Genomic DNA, 18,264 nt, shown 5'->3' with positions numbered 1-18,264 from the left:
GCGTTCTTCAACTTCCATGGAATGCGGGAGCAGAAGACCCACCGGAGTGCCTCTGTTAGCGTTTCACCTTACCTTGGCTTGTGAGGTTGCTAACTAGACCCTAGAGAACTGGTAACGTGTCACGGTCCAATGAATCACAACACCAATTTGTTTGAGCTGATAGTAGGGTTTGTGTTTGGTGCAGACCCCATGAAACTGTGGACCCCAGTTGTCAACGAGGCACTGTGCAGGCTGGTGATGGTTCCATACTGGTTGGGGTGTGTTCTTATGGCATGGGTGGATTCTACCAATCTACCTAAACATGTCATTGACCGGTGGCATCTATGTTTCACTGTGTGGTGATCATCTTCAGCTCTTCATGTACTTCATTTACCCCTACAATGATAGAATATTCCAGCAAGATAATGTATTGTACCATCGGGTCCAAGTTGTCCAGAATTGGTTTGAGGAACATTCTGGAGAAATCCTGTGAATAATGTGGCCTGCACTTTTGCCTGACATGAGCCCAATTGAAAATGGTCTGTTCACATCCAAGATCCTACACCTCCAAATACTCCAGAGCTTTGGGTGGCTATGCAGACGGATGGCTCAGGAAGGATCCCTTCAGACATCTTTCACCCACTTGTAGAATCGGTGCCACATTGAGTTGCTATACTTTGCCAGGCTAGATGGGTCCTATACAAAGCCCCTTTCTCATGACTTTAGGCATGTTAGTGTATAATGACTCAACCATCACAGCATTTTGTGGCGCTGTAGTCTCATTGCTCTTAAAGAAGCCCTGTCTGTGACCATGGTGAAGCATTATTTGTAGACAATGCCCCCTTATTGTGGTTACAGGCCTAGGTATAAAAAGATTAGAGGGGTCTATATACATTGCTTTCATATATATGTACATTCTCATTGCATCTGATTTGGGAGTGCAGCAAACTTTGGATAGTTTCGCACTCAGGGATAAGTTTAACTTCGTGACTGTAAATCACATTGTAAGATTTTCCACATATCGTCTTGAAGACTCTTGGGTTGGAGTGTTTAAACAAGTCAACCAGATTCTTCATACTTGTTTGGTATACCCCTCTTAAAGGTAATGTATTGTCACAGAATTATCTATTTAAAGTATGTCACATTTTTAAAGGATTTTCCCACAATTTCCAAGTCTCTACAGTATCTACATGAAAAAAATTACCCCTCAGCCTCAATAGTCTGACTAATTATCATTACAGGCAGGATTACAAAGAAAGGTAACATGTTTATACAGATAACACTAGATCCACCATTCAAAATAAGGGATGGTCACAGATCACCTCTATTCATGCCCTGTACAGGTCAAAGAGTGTACCATAGAAGTCAATGGGTCCTCCCAAGATTACAGGTTTTCCTATGCCATATAGCTAATGTAAAACAAATCTCTGAATTAGATCAGCTCAGACAAAAGGGCCGCTCCCATAATTGTACAGGAAATGTAAAAAAATATCTACCAATAGGAAAAATCTTTCAGCATCTTATTCCACTTAGCGATACAAAATCTAGCTCATACATCAGCTTTAACTCTTTCCAATCCAATTTGTATCCTGGTTTTCCTAGTGGGCTTACTCTTTTTCCGCCGTTATACAACGACTCTATCTGCTGGCTAAAGCCAGTACTGCATGAGGTGACACGTTGGATAGGCTCCAACAGCAGAAAGGCTGGCAATATACAGTAAGAGAACCCCGACGGACGTCTTCCAACACCGGAGCTGTACGGCCTTAAATCATAATGTCTTCAGAGGTCAGACAGTGGATTGGAAAGGGTTAAGGTGCCATGTCCCCCCACTGCCCTTCCCAAAGGTGGTTTGGACAGCGCTGTTAACAAAGCCTATTGCCATAGGGCAGTTTGTTAAGCCATTGCTGAATTTACCAGCATGCCTGATGAACAAAGTAAAGACAAGTTATGTAAGGCTGACTATTGTAAGTAGCGTTAAGTCCACATTAAAGGGGTATTTCTGTCTCAGCAAGTTACCTAGAAGATAGCCAATAACTTGCTAATCAGTGGGGGTCCAACCATTGGGTCCTCAGTAATTCTGAGATGTCATTCCCCATGCGTTCAAATGTTTTGGCAGCAGTGGCTGCCACCATTCCATTCACTTGGGACTGCCAGAGATAGCGGCACAGAGGGGGTTTGTTACTATGGGGGCAGAAAGGGGTAATATTTTGTGGTAGAATGTAATTATTACTGCATGAGGGTACTATTACTGTGTAGGGGGGCACTGAGAGGAGAATTAAGGACAGTGACGTACATAGAAGAGATTGAACCCTGCCTTCCTGATTTTCTAACAAAACATTTCCTCTTTGGAGGATGGACCTGCATACGCTATTCTAGCAAAGGTAACTGGACACCTGAGCAAGAATCAAAAGTAGTATTTATTTCCATGATAGTACCTAATGAGGTCTCCTTTGGTCCAATGACATCAAATACTCTCCGTGGCATGCTTTCTACTAACATCTGGTATTTCCCTCCATTCATCCTGCAAAAATCTGCGAGTTCTCTTAAAGAAGATGCATTGGCCCATATATAGTCATGCAAGGAACGTTGTCATTGGACAGATGACCAATAAAAAAAACCTTCTATGGAGTGACGAATCACGCTACTCTATCTTCACATCAGACAGACATGCATGGGGAATGCGTTTTCCTGAGTGTGTTGTGCCAACAGTCAAGTATGGCAGGATTATGGTCTGGAGATGTGTTACCATGAACATGAAGGTGTACCTTGACGCTCTAGAGAATAATATGCCGCCGACAATGTGGCAATACTTTGGAAATGGTCAGCAATACTGTCACACATCCAATGCTGTTTTATGTAGTTTTGAGGATATGGATGTTTCATAATTGGACCGGCTGCACTGAGTCCCGACCTGAACCTTACTGAACATCTTTGGTACAAACTGGAGCGTCGTCTCAGGAAATATGAACAGCGCCAGACATTTGCAGGATGGATGAAAGGAAATACCTGCTGAAGTGTATGAAACGTTAGTAGAAAGTATGCCACAGAGTGTATTCAATGTCATTAGGGTCCAACGAGGTCTCACTAATTATTAACATATGGCAATAAATACTACTTTTGATTCTTGCTCAGGCATCCAATTACTTTTGCTAGGATAGTGTATGTTCTCTCTACCCAACAGCAAAAAGGATGATGCAATCAGACCTTCGGTCCCCTGTCTCTAAGGGCCCCACAGCAGTTGCATGGTCTACCTCTGGTATGTGCATCCTTGATTAGAAGTCAAGACAGAATGAGGAGCATGTGCTGGAAGAAGTCTTCACGGAGAGCGCCACTTGTTCCTAACGTTGGCACGAAGAGCCGACTTGCAGTGGAAGAAAGGGCGTCCTGTGAGGAGTAGAGTGGCTGCACAGAGGCAGCATAGGAAACGGCGATCATCTGCATCCTGGTATGACGGTGCATCAGTGTCGGGTCACACCAGGAAAGCACAGCAACAGGTGAGCACTAATAGTCTATGAGGTTAGGGAATAGAAGTTTTTATGAGTCGATTGGGTTTCTGACACTTGCTTTTGCATGCTTTGTCCTATTTATAGTGACGGCTCATTTCTAGTTTAGATGACAGATTTATTAGCGGTGGATGGAGAACAGATGATAGGACTTGTTTAAGGAAACACATAATCTTGGATTACGGGTATCGAAAATGGTAGGAAAGAAAAATCGCCATCTCCCCCCTCCCATCCAGGAAGGATTAGGTTTATATATATAGCGAGAGAGATGCACAAATACCTTGGCAGACATTGGAAGGTAGGTGATCATACCCAAATCCACGTAGAAGCGGCCAACACGAATAAAGTATGTCACAGGAATATGTAAAAAATTGAGGTCTACTAGAGTCAAAGGTTCCATCCATTAAAAAATGTTATTCTCTCCATTATGAACACCGTAGGTTGGCAATGTGTAATAAAAGAGGGATAGAGATTTCAATCAGGGATTGCCCCTTGAAAAGATGGACACTTGGGGGCTATTTGGAGCCTGAACAATACTAGTTTAGTTGTCAGATGTTCCTGATGTTACTGAAATAGCTTTGTGTGCGCTCACCCCCCACTATAATCACACAGCATTTGGTGCTACCCACGATATATCCAACCGGATTAGACGGGGAATATACTGGGCTGGTATCAAATATTCCTGGGTTCCAGAGGGAAGGGGAGGGGGGTATTACGTGTTATTTGTGTGTGATTGACAAAGCAGGCAGTAGTATGTCTATGTATATAAGGCAGCAGACGCAGAGACCCCAATTCAGCATCTAAGAGGCTTCACAAGGTGCCAGACCTCATTATGGCGAATAAACGGGTATTCTTTGACATAACAGCAGATGGGATCACCCTGGGCCAAGTGGTGATGGAGGTATGATGTGTTTACGGAGTGGGGCTATTGGGCATGGGGAAGTTTAGGTATTAGAATACATGGTTGCTACTTGATATACACAAACATATGATATATATATACACACAGTATATGTTTGTAGGTTAATGTTCTGTTCTATTCACTCATTCCTGGTTCTGCATGCTTGGATATGCACCTTCTTTATACAAAATCATGATATTCTTGGTCTAAAGTGAGGGAAAATGACCATTCTGCAGCAGCATATACAGTATGCCTTACTGACAGCACACAACATGCATTCCTCATCAGCTTATCTGCGTGCCTTGCATAGCCGTGGCACTTCTTTAAGGATTACACTACTTGAGTGCTTTTGAGGACTCATTAATTATACTGCAATGTTTTCAATCATTACCAGGTTAAATCTACACCGGGCAGTAGTTGGTAACCCATGTACCTAAAATTAGTTGCGGGCTAACTACATATACAGTATACACCGAACAGCCAGAACATTGAAACCTCTGAGAGGTTAAGTGAGTAGCAATGATACCTGTCAACAGATGGGATATATTACACAGCAAATGAACAGTCAGTAGTTGAAGTCAAGGTACTGCAAGCAGGAGAATTGGGCACGTGTAAGGGTCTGAGCGACTAGGACAATGACCAAATTGTGATGGCTGGGTGGGAGCATCTCCTAAATGGCAGGTCTTGTGGGGTGTTCCCGGTATGCAGTAGGTAGTACCTTCCTGGTGACAGGGTCATGAGCACCTAAGAGGCTCATTGATGTTCTAGGAAGGCTAACCCAAGTGGTCCAACCATGCAGAAGAGCGATCGGAGCACAAATTGCTGAAAAAGTTAACGCTGGCTATGATAGAAAGGTGTCCAAAAAAATGTGCATTATAGCTGCGGGGCTATGTAGCCACAGGCCAGTCAGAGTGCCCATGTTAACCAGCTGTTCACCACCGAAAGACCTCAAAGTGGGCACATGAGCATTAGAACTGGACTATGGAGCAATGGAAGAAGGAGACCTGGTTTGATGAATCACATTTTCTTTTACAACACATGGACAGCTGGGTGTCATTTACCTGGGTAAGAGATGGCACAAGGATGCATTATGGGAAGACAAGCCGGCAGGGTAATGTGATGCTCTGGTGATGTTCTACTAAGAAACCTTGGGTCCTGGCATTCACGTGGATGTGTCATGTACCACCTACCTAACCACTGTACAAACCAAGAACACCCCTTCATGGCAACTGTACTCCCTAATGGCAGTGCCCTCTTTCAGCAGGATAATGCCCCCTACCACACTTGAAGAACAGTTCAGGAATAGTTTGAGGAACATGACTAAGAGATCAAGGTGAGGATTTGGCCTCAGAATTCCCAGATCTCAATCCAATTGAGCATTTGTGAGATGTACTAGAAAGACAAGTCTGATCCATGGCCACTGCATTTCATAACTTACAAGACTTCAGAGGACTTGTGGAGTCCATGCCTTGAGAAGTCAGAGCTGTTTTGGTGTCACCTTTGGGGTCTGTTCAATATTAGGCAGGTGGTCTTAGTGGTATGGCTTACTAGTGTATTTATCCTGGGAGTAACTAACAAGCAAAGGCTATATATTGTGGATATAGACCATCTGTAGCTTTCAATATTGCTATTATTGCATAGAGTATTTAACCATTTCCAGGTTTTCCTATAACTGCTGCTGCTTTGGTTAGACCCTGCTCACATCACGTTAAAGGGGTTGGAATAAGATCACAAGTTATCCCGTATCCACAGGATAGAGGATCACTTACTGATCGGTGGGGGTCTCAAACCTCCACTAATATAGGGAATGGGGGTCCCATGACCTGTTAAAATGAATGGAGCACCAACCACGCATGCTCGGCCAGTGCTCTATTTATTTTGACGTCACTGTGGGGGGAAAAGCTATCCCGTCAGTGACAGGCAGAGGGGGACATGGGACTCTGGTTCTTGAGATCGGTGGTGTCTCAACTGTTAGACCCTCACCAATCAGCAAGTTATCCCCTAAATGGTATAAAGCCTTTACATCTTATGTTTAGCATATATGTTGAGAATATCCGCATATACACATCCATAAGGCTACATTCATCCATTGGAGGGCAAAAGAGTGGTTCTTTTGGCCTGTGTGTGGCCAGTTTTCAACAGTATACCTTTTACTGTATAGAAAAGGATCGTTAATTACACTTTTCTATGCTATAAGAAAATATACTTTTTTATATGGAAATCTGTGGGTGATGTATGTCACTTTTTACACAGGGCAGTGTTCCCAATATATATGTTTGATGGAAGGGTTTAACTTAATGTGAACAGGGCCTTAGTCCTACACTTCTGTTCACGTAAAAAAGGGTGATTCACATGTAAACTAAATTTTCTACAATTTTATGGATTCCAACATGTGACAAAAAGTTATGTGAGAAACATCCCAGGACTGGAGGTGTCACATACCTTGCCTAACCTGGAGCTCCTTTCACTCAGGCCTCATAAACTGTGACATAGTCCCCTTAATAATAATAATAATAATAATAATCTTTATTTGTATAGCGCCAACTTATTCCGCAGCACTTAAATTCTGTCTCAATGGTGTTCGCTGACCTCGGGCCCCACAACGTGCCTAAAGGTCTATCTATATGCTATTCCCACTTCTGGTCCTAGGAGCTGTCACATGACTTACCACTATGGTGCCTCCACCTGTTATCCAATATCTCAGGCTAGACAGATCGATCATGCTCATTGTCCAAGGATCTCAGAGTCTGGCCACAGCTTTCCAGTAAAAGCTTTACTGTTTGCATAGGAAGGACTTATGGCGATTCCATCATAAGTAACAGGGAATAACTGGCATAGCTACATGGACACTGTTAATTTATGATGCAGCTGTCCAGAGCCGAACCTGACCGTCCATCCTTCTGTGTCACACGACTCATTCTGAAAACATCCCATGGTGGAATGCATAAGCAGTACAGGCAACAACAATTGGCCGAAAAAGCTCATAGAAGCGGCTTGTTTGGTACTGATTATCTACACAATCTTTATGCTGGATGTGATTCGCAGTGCTGAGTCTCTATAATCTCGTTTAACATATAGAAACTGGAGTGGACAAATGCACCACCATAAATCTAGATCAGTGTTCCCCAACTCCAGTCCTCAGGGACCGCCAACAGGTCATGTTTTTAGGATTTCCTCAGAATTGCACAGGTGATGTAATTATTGTCGGTGCCTCAGACATTTCCACGGGCGGTCTTACCATAGGATATCCTGAAAACATGACCTGTTGGTGGTCCCTGAGGACTGGAGTTGGGAACCCCTGATCTAGATTGATGAGCAGTGATGAGCAAACTTTTAAAAAGTTTAGTTTGGCCAGTTCGCTGAACTTTTGGAAATAGTTCAGTCATGTCTGAGTTAGTTTGAACTGAACCAGAAATTCACCAAATCCACTAAAACTGGTGTATGGCACTACCTAAGAGCCATAAAAGCCATGTATAGCACTTTGAGAGGCTTTTATGTCTCTTAGGCAGTGTTATACACCAGCATTCGGGACTAGTGTTGAGAACAAATCATTAGAACCTTGTTTCAGGTAGAACTTTACTAACAGCTCGTTTTGGAATCATGCAAAACCAAATTTAGCAAAGTTTGACCCGAAATAGGGTTCTAGTGCTTCAGTTCACTCAAGACTATTGATGAGCATGCATGCCCACTGCTGAACCACTATGTACATACAGATAGCCGAAGCTAGGTACCACTCTTCAATAAGGTTACATTCTCGTCCTATGTGCATTGTAATCACTAGACTGTGGAGGTCACTATGTGCCAGCAGAACCAGTAAGGTCTATTCCTGAGTCTACTGAGGTTACTGAGTTCAACACATGTCATTGCTTGTTCCACTGCACCGTTTAGTCCAGTATAATCTGTGTCTAATGTAACAGATGACATACCACAAGGGAAATCCCACTATTAGGATCAGATTACACTGTAGCCACTCATCCTAATCTGTGTCCAAGATTTGCCAATACTGCGACAGCATACCAGACCAACACAGTAATAAATGTTACCTCTTGCTTGCACTTTTTTTTCCCCAAATGGCTACTGAGATATGAGTTAGCTCCAATTGGATAATGTGTTATTAAAATAGTTCCGCAAAGAAGTTAGAGACAGACATCAGCTGATGTCTAAATGTACCTTCCAAAGGTTACTCTACTGGCAAAAATGCTGAAGTGAACACACCTAAAGTGAAGGTTGTTTTTTTTGCCTTCCTCTGGATCAACATTTATTTACTGAACTAGACGAACTTACGTCTTTTGTTCAGTCTGACGTGGTATGTTATTACTTTTGTTTTTGGTTACATCTTGGTTATTTTCAGCAAACTTGATTTATTTCCCATATCATTATTGGGAATGTGAACTTCTCGTTCAAATCAGTGTTTAAATGCTACGAGAAGTCAATGATGATTTTTATGCCGGCTAAAACTGACCGATGAACGAGAAGCGTATGATGCTCGCTCGTCTTTCAGTCATTGTTTTGTGATTAAAATGGAACGATTGTCATTCATTTTCGTTCGTTTGAACTATTTTTGGAACAATAATTGTTCCGTTTATATGCAACTTAACGGATCTTTCACAGAGATGGAATTTTTTTGCAGTTGCAGAATTTGTTAAATAATGCTGATTTTGTGGCTTTTTAACTGTGGAACGTTTCGTGGAATTTCTTGTTTTTTTCTCACAGATTTTTAATTGCAAAATCACATCTCTTGTATGTTAGAAATCTGAAACAATTCAGCAAGACACCATTAATTCCACAGCGGTAACTTTTTACACAGAGGAAAAAAAGACACAAGGATTTAAGTTAAAGAAGCAAGGATTTCAAATGATGCGAATTTCAAGAACCCCCAGGATAATATGGGGCTGCTGCACATTTGTCCATGTGGACAAATTCTCTCTTTCTGAAGCGCCTCTTGAGGCTTCATTCACAGGAGTGTATATTGGCCGCGCTTTCATGCCCGGCTGATATATGCTGCCCATCTGATGCATTGGTTTCCAATGCATCAGTGTAGATGGGCGTATTCCCACAGCGTAAAAGCGCCCCAAGATAGAGCACAGGAGCGCATTTTGTCCAGGCGCTTTTACGTCTGCCGGGAACGATAGTTCAGGAACTATCATCCTGGTCGGAATACAGCGGCGGATCAATAGACTCCTATGGGGCCTACAGTAGCTGCTGGAGAAGGGAGTTGGGAAGGAGTTTAGCAGTGTGTCTGCTAAGCTCCCACCCCCTTCCTTCCTTCACTCGGCCCCTTGCCAGCTGTTTGCAATGGGAGGGGGCCAGATGGGACGGGAGCTAGTTGCTAAGCTCCCGCCCCGTCCCACCGTCTCCTATTGCTGGGAGCCAACAAGGGGCAAAGAGGGGGCGGGAGCTTAGCACACTATCCCCCGTCTCTTCCCTTGCCAAGAGCCGGCAAAAGGGGATAAAGAGGGAGGCAGTTTAGCAGAGCTAAACTGTTTCCACCCAACAGACGGCAATCTGGGCTCGGGCTATATGCACGTCCCGGGCAGTCTGAACGGGCAAACAAATGGCATATTAGTGTGCCCGTTCACGCAATTTTCGGTTGCTATGTGGCTGTGACACAGCCCACCAAAAAAAAACTACACTCGTGTGAAAGAGCCCTAAGGCTCACATTTAGAAAAAATTTGTTTCCATGACTGTCCCATGTATCTGAATGGAGCTGGTAAAAAACTAGGTGCATATTGCAGAAATAACCAAATTCAGATTAGTGGAACTGATTTTCAAGTCACAGGAAATTCTGCAACAAATTTGAATTACCTTAAAGCCTCATTCACATATTGCAGATTTTGCATCAGTTTTGTAAGCCAAAACCAAGACTGGATCCTAAGCCCAGAAAAAGTACAATGTGCAGATTTATAATACTTCTCTTATTTGCATCCGCTCCTAATTTATGAATGAAGACTAAAATAACTTCAACTACCCTGTTTCTCTGAAAATAACCCCTATCCTGACTTTTTGAGATTTTCGGGGAAGCTTGATAACCCTAGGTGCATTACATAAGAAAAAAAAGGAATACATTAGTAGTCTTGATCTAGGTCCCGCCAGTTGCTCTTCGGAGCTCCAACGTGCTTCTTGCAGTCCTCTTTTGCCCACAGAAGATCACTTCCTGGTTATGGGATTCATAAATCCCACCTCCAGGAAGCAATTGCTCTGATTAGTTCTCGAACGATGCTCAGCTAATCAATGCAGCGCTCGATGAACCAATGCGATGGCTGTAATTGGTTCATTGAGCTCTGCATTGATGGCTGAGCAGCGATCGAGGAACCAATTACAGCCATCGTGTTGTGGAGGCGGAATTTATGAATTGGCCAATTGATGCTGTGGCTCAGCACATCGGAGCTCCAGAGAGCAACAGGTGGGACCTGGACTGAGCCTTCTAGGTTAGTATAATAAGACATCTCCCGAAAATAGGACCTATTGCCTCTTTTGGGGCAAAAAGTATTATAAGATAGGGTCTTATTTTCTGGGAAACACGGTAATAGTACCTCACTACAGAAAAGACTGTTTGTAGTGAGAAACCACTGCACAATCACACAATTCTGTTCACCATTAGCAAATACTACTAGCAGTAAAGCAAGACTAATTGCACCCAGACAGATACAGGCAACAAAAAATCAATTTCAGCTCCGGCGCAGAAAAGGACCAAGCTGAGGGAAGCATTCACATGGGTAAACCATGTGATTAAGTACTTTAGACACAATGGCTGCTAATGCCTACTGTTTACAAGCTGAATTCATGGGCAGCAGGGGGGCTTGAATTGGGGTGTTGTGGTAGGAAATCAGGGAGCTAGGGTTTTCTATGCAACTATCCACAAGTTTATGGCATTTTAGAGATTATACCAGAAAGTGGCCAATTTTTTAAAGATATATTACAAAGTGGTGAATTTTTACTTGTGTCAACTTGCCTGAAAGTGAACTTGCACTTTAAGGACAAATTCTAAGGGTTATTTACTACTGCAACGTCTAGAAGTACAACTTCATAAACAACGATGTACCTGCAAGAGAGTAGTCATTCCAGTAATCACAGCTACAGGGCTCATATACAAAGTACACATATGTATATGATAGTACAAATTACACACACTATGGTAGTATAAATATCTACAAGTCTGACATATATACAGTATGAAGAGAATGGGATTTCAGATCACAGATCCCAGTCCCAAAAAATGAAATTAGGAAAGCCTCTATGTTCATACAGATGTAGTAGATGTCAGCTAACTCATTATGATAACTACAAAGTATTAGAATGCTGTAAATTGAGTTATTACAGTATGCCAGTCGTATTAAAAGCTATGGACACCTTTGCTGATTTTTTTTTTGTAAATCTTTATTTTTACTTAAAAATAATATTACCATGTTTCCCCAAAAATAAGACCCTGTTCTATATTAATTTTTGTCCAAAAAGAGGCACTGGGTCTTATTTTTGGTTTATGTCTTATTATACTTAGCTAGCAGGCTCAATCCACATCCCTCCTGCTGCTCTCCAGAGCTCCAGCAGGCTTCCTGCAGTCCTCACCCGCCCACAGAAGATTGCTTCCTTGTCACGGGAATCATAAATCCCACCTTCATTGCAATGGTTCTGATTAGTTCTCGAGCACTGCTCAGCAAATAAATGCAGTGCTCGTTGAACCAATGCAATGACTGCAATTGGTTCATCCAACACTGTATCAATTGGCTGAGCAGCACTTGGGAACCAATCACAGCCATCGCGTTGTGAGGCAAGATTTTTCAATTGGCTGAGCTGTGGCATTGATTGGCCAATTCAGAAATCCCACCTCCACAACGCGTTGGCTGTGATTGGTTCTCAAATGCTGTTCAGCCAATCAATGCAGCGCTGGATGAACCAATCACAGCCATCGCTTTTGTTCATTGAGTACTGCATTGATTGGCTGAGCAGCGTTCGAGAACCAACCAGAGCCATCACTTCCTGGAGACGGGATTTATGAATCCCATAACCAGGAAGCAAGTTTTCTGTGAGGAATCGAGGACTGCAGGAAGCCTGCCAAAGTCCCGGAGAGCAGCGGGAGGGACATGGACCGAGCCTGCCAGGTAATGTATTGCTTTTTTTAATATAATGCGGTTAAGGCTTATTTTTGGGGTAGGGCTTATTTTTCAAGCCTCCCCAAAAAATCAGGGTTGGGCTTATTTTCGGCATAGGTCTATTTTCGGGGACACAGGGTATTAGGCATGTTTAAGCCTTTACTTTATGTGCTCTAAAATGCTCTAATACGCTGTACTGTTGGAGGACTAAGATTTTTACAGAATCCATCAGTCAGACAGACTGACGGGAAACTGAAACTTGGCTCGTTCATGTATTGCATGGCTTAAACAGCGCTGGTTCAGTCCCTTTCATTTGCTTATACAGTGAATGTGAAAGACGGAACAATTCTGAATGATTCTCATTTGAACGAGTCAACGATATATCTGCCTGTCTAAACAGGCTGCATGAGAGCGAACGAGCTAACGATGACGTCACTGACTCCTTCAAACGATAATCGGCTCATCTGAAGGGAACCTAACTGTCTGTGGTTACAAGTGCTGACGCTGGCTTCCTACTGTGCTGGATTATCTGGACCCATTCTGCCACATAATTCATTTCCTCTCACTTCTGTCATCACTGATGGATGCCGGCTAAGGGGGAAAGAAGCAACTAGAGCAGTGAGAGGAAATTAACTATATGTCAGAATGGAGTAGAGTCATCCAGCGCAGTAAGGAGCTAGCGTCAGAGCTTGTAACCACAAACAGTTAGTTAGCAGCCGGCACTTTGTAGTTAGGTACAGTAAATCCTGATTAATTAGCTACCGTAAATAATATGTGTCACAACATCTCCTCCCTCCCCTCTGCTGTAACTAGAATTTAATACATCTCTCTCTGGTCCAGCTGCTATAAACATTATGTTACACATCTCCCCCCCCCCTTCCGTCATTCATTTCAGTCTCCCGTCAGTCTGCCTCACTGATGGATTCTTCAAATATCTCGGTCCTCCAGCAGTCAGTGTATTGGAGCACACTGCAGCATAGAAAGTAGACAGTTACAAATGTTTACTAACAACCAATTGCAAAAAATATTTTTATGTGAAAATACACAATTTACGAGAAAAAAAGACAACAATAAGGGTGGTCATAGCCTTTAATGATTGCCACAGCTGTAACTACCTTATCTAATAATAGTTGCGGTGTCTGGTACAATGATCCATAGCAGTAGAACTTAATACAAAGTCGAAAGTGTAATGAAGATGACACCAACGCTCTAATTCCTATAATGCTTCAGAAGACAAATAAATGCCATCCTTCCAGCTCAACTTAACTTTATCGTCGATGTCCCCGTGGCTGGTTAAGCCTTTGATATAATGGAAATGTATTCTTTTCAAAGGATCAAAGGCATGTCCCTATGAGCTGTATGACACCACCGAAGTTACTCATCGCTAATAAACTGTAAGCTCCGGGGAACAAGGATCTGATCCCCTTCTCTTTTATCTAAATATGCCCTTTCTGCTTTTATAGACTATATTATAAGTAGCAATTGGACTACTCTATGTGTCCTATACACACAAAGGACAATGATGGGACTGTGTACCTTCTATACTGGATCTGTCTCATCCCTCCTCCCCCCCCCCCCCGGCGCATTTTATAGATGAGCTCCCAAGTTTTGTATGCTGTCATATGTGACTCCATAAAGACAAAAATAGTATAGCAATAAAGAACTAATAAAGGATATAGAAGTATAGATCATATCTATTGTTGGGGTATGCTCAATATGGGTATAAAATGGGACATGTAATGATATAGGAGCAGATGTAGGCTGATTAAAGGAAGAGACAAAGGAATTACGTCCCAAATCTGACTAATCCTCCGCCAGCCGTATTGGAGCCGCTTTAAAATCCTACTATCCTCCGCATGCCTCGTTACAATCCTAGGATTAACGTGCTAGTAGATCAGGGGTTAAATAGTAGCTGCCCTATACAGCTGCATGCATTAAGGTTTGAGTCGCATATGTCTTTATGCTGTTTCTAGGATTGCGTGACTTTCCACCCACTCAAAGACATAGTAATAGGTCAACTGGCTCCCTATGGAACTGGTTTGTGAGCCCCACTGGGAGTGATGGAAGTGATGCTCTGTGTATGAGGGCTGCAGAAGAAACCAGAAGAATGAGAAATAATGATTGCATGACATATCTCTGCAGTGAGCTATTACTGCAGAAATTAGGCTGGAGAGACTGCAGCGTCTGCCGCCCCTGGGATGCTGCTGCTATGGCATGAACGCTGTCCGTGGGAGGGGCTATGACATCATTGTGTGTGGGAGCAGAACGCAGGACTGCAAGATGTGCGAACGTCTGACTCAGACAAAGCAAGACACCCAGAAGATGTCATCACCAGGGAGACAACGAGTCCCTTCATGGGCAGACCAGAATCATGGTCAGCAGGACGATTCAAGTGGAGCACATTAATCACTATGATAGGGGATTGTATTATCAGCAATTATCCAATGTAATATAATTAGAATTGCTCCATTTAGAACCAAGGGCAGCTCAAATTTATAAGCCCGTAAGGCTGCAATGAAATCACATCTTTCACCGCAGCCAGGAGTCATTGGCAGATTGCAGTTATCACATGTGATGCTACAGCGACGAAGGAGTCAGGATACGATGCAGCAGATGGAGTAACCAAAATGAATATTAAAAAAGTTCTGTCATTACAAAAAAAACATTCTATACTTACCCATTCCTCCCCCGTCAATCTTCTTACCGCATCTTCTCTCTGCCGATCTTCTCCTGTCTCCTGCAGTTCCCCCGGGTCACCTCACCTCCAGCCAGCCAATTCTTCTTCTTCCGGTGACAAAGCATCCATTCTCTGAAGTCTCCTTCCTGATGTCACTAGTGATGTAGCGTTCATAGCCTAGCAGGAAGTGCCCCGCTATTGCTGAGACTGCTCATGCACGTTGTCTCTCTGCTATAGTATATGAACTCTCGCGGTGAGACAGCGCGCATGTGTAGTCTCGGCAATAGAACGGCATTCCTACCTAGGCACTAGCGACGTAAGCTACACTGACCTGTCGAAGAAGAATGCAGAGAATGGACGCTCCATAACAAGAAGAAGAGGATCCGTCCGGATTGTGGTGAGGTGACCCGGGGGACTGAAGAAAATCAGCAAGGAGAAGATGTGGTTGGAAGACTGTCTGGGGAGCAATAGAATAAGAATAACAATACTTTGTGCACAATACGGAATAAGGCTGAAGGAACAGTATTAATAATATTGTACAGAGGTCAGTTCCGGTGAACAGAAGTACAGTTCTTGCAACATAACATCCAGTTTGTTTGTAAAGGGTTAACACTCTATTATTATCAATACGGTCTCTTGGAAACACAATGCTCAAGCTCTAGTACAGGAGTCTCTACTATGTAGGCTTGTGTCCCCGTATCCCTATCTCAGTCTGTAACCATAAGCAATAGAGGTTTAGTACATAGTCCAAGTACTTTAGCATGGCACCTCACTACACAACAGGCCTGTTGCTTACCTAATAACGTCCCTGTGCACACCTAGTGTGTGGTTTGAGGCCGGCCCCACTTACAGTTTTGTTGTATGGGAGTCATTACTACAACCAACTCAGGCTTGTCCAGAGTCATGAGTGCCACTGTACTGCGCTGTTCACGTTGTTTTTTTTGTCACGATCAACTGTCTCCCATCAGGTTGTCGCAATAACTTGGCTACTCCCTCCTTGCAGCAAGCAGCCTCCGGTTGCTCTGCACAGCATCTTCAGTATCTCTCCAAGTATCCCTTCTCACATTCCTTGTACTCCTCTGTGGCTTCTCTCTCATAGGTGGCAGCTCTCTTGTAAACTATTGCACCTCTCCTTGGTCAGCACCGGCAGCACCTCCAGCTTACTTTAATATACCCCTACGCGCTGTTATGTGGAGCAGCAAAAATTGTCCTTGATATAGCCTGGGATCTTGCCACTAGAAAAGCTCATTTCTGTTGTGCCAAATGTGGCGCTTATTTTAGCGCACCTAGCGGTTTTGGTGCGTATTATTATCCATCACTATAGCAACAGTTTGAAAGGACTTTCCAGGTCTGGACAAACAAAGATGGCCATACCTGCTTTGCTGACGGCCTGATGCACACTGTGCATTACTATGCATCATTAGTCTAAGACACTACACCTGCTTTGATTAACCCCTTAGTGGCCGGCCTATTTTCTACCTAATGACCAAACGATTTTTTTTCGTTTTTTCATTGCTGTTTTAAAGTACTTTTATATATATTTTTTGTCTACATAGCTATAATAGGGCTTGTTTTCTGGCGGAACAAGTTAGTTCAGTGCACAAACAAACCAGCCTGGTGAACAGTTGATCGGTGAGAATCCTGGGTGGCAGACTGCCACTGAACGGCTATTGATGGTCTATCCCGGGGATAGGCCATCAATATTTTAAAACTCAACAACCCCTTTAAAAAAAGAACTGATCGCAATACCGACATGTGCCATACACTACAATAAAAGGGGTTGTCCCACTTCTTACTATCCTCCAGCTCTGAGGAACAGCACTATTCATCATGACCTATCCTGAGGATAGCTCAGTCATCAGTAGTAAGAAGTCTGACAACTCTTCTAACTTAAAATGAATATAGGTTATTATTACCCTTCTCCTTCTGCCTCTTAAAAACAGTATTCCCATAGTAAACATGTATGGGTATCCACAGGGTATGTAAAAAAATGTCTGCAAGGTGAAGGTCCCACCAGTCCTACTTTTTATGGCATATACATACATAGGATATGCTATAAATGCCTGAAAAGGAGAGGATCTCTGGGATCCTCACCTGTTATGGAAAGGGATCCCTGACTCCTGTCTGCTAACAAAATAGCTGCAGTTCCAATAGTATTCATTACAGAGGTGGTCACTCTCATGTATGGTCCTCTCCATTGAAGTCCATGGATGTTGTAGAAAGAGCCAAGCAAGCAGTGACATGTGCCAATGCATCTATCTGACATTTATAGCATATCTTGTGGCTTTACCATACATGTTCAAGATAGGAATACCCCTTTAACCCGTCTTTCACCCAAAAACATATATATTGCCTAACTCCTTGCATTTGCATCTTCCGTACAAGACTGTTACGAAGAGTTGTCAAGTATTCAACGTCAATGTTACATCCAATAGGCAGGTTGGAAGTTACTTCCTCATGAAAATCGATCATGTCACGTGGATAACCATCTATTCATGAATCATGACCATCTATAACATGATGAAATTTTATTGAAAAAATAGTAATAATTAGAGATGAGTGAACATTGCCCTTAGCGAGTACCTGCCCGCTCGAGAGAAAAGGCTCGGGTGCTGGTGCGGGGGAGAGGTGAGTTGCGGCAGTCAGCAGGGGGGAGCGGGGGGGGGGGGGGGGGAGAGAAGGAGAGAGAGATCTCCCCTCCATTCCTCCCCGCTCTCCCCCCCAGCTCCCTGCCCGCCGCCGGCAGCCGAACCTTTTCACTTGAGCGGGCAGGGACTCGCTAAGGGCAATGCTCGCTCGAGCAATTGCCCTTTTGCCCTTAGCGAGTATGCTCGCTCATCACTAGTGATAATGCTAAGTGGCAAGATGAATGTGGTAAAGGCTACTAAATGTTGTGGCTATAGTCTAGCAAATGAGTATCATCAATTTACTGATTAGATTCATATCGGATAATGATGACTAACTGTAAGCACAACCCTATATCTAAACCCTTTGACAATCATAGAAGGCATCCCGGCTCTTTGAAGACCTACTTCATTCAAGTTCCTATGTATGATAGAGGCAAACTATGCGGCTGCTTTGAGGCCCATTGAGAGAGGGTGATGTTTGGTTCCA

The 18,264-nt window shown here is 43.3% G+C and overlaps 1 protein-coding gene across 1 annotated transcript in view; it reads left to right on the top strand.

Moving 5' to 3' along the window:
• Positions 1 to 4,259: 4,259 nt before the first annotated feature.
• Positions 4,260 to 18,264, top strand: part of LOC136610819 (peptidyl-prolyl cis-trans isomerase-like) — a 36,314-nt gene continuing 22,309 nt past the window's right edge. Inside the window, exon 1 of the mRNA XM_066590015.1 lies at positions 4,260 to 4,383. Coding sequence (XP_066446112.1) covers positions 4,315 to 4,383 — 69 coding nt within the window. The 5' untranslated portion in view covers positions 4,260 to 4,314. The remainder of the gene's footprint in view (positions 4,384 to 18,264) is intronic.

Source organism: Eleutherodactylus coqui, chromosome 2, assembly GCF_035609145.1.
Source record: "Eleutherodactylus coqui strain aEleCoq1 chromosome 2, aEleCoq1.hap1, whole genome shotgun sequence".
In the NCBI taxonomy this organism is placed as follows: Eukaryota; Metazoa; Chordata; class Amphibia; order Anura; family Eleutherodactylidae; genus Eleutherodactylus; species Eleutherodactylus coqui.
Note: the sequence above shows the minus strand (reverse complement) of the source record. Positions and strands in the feature narration are given on the sequence as shown.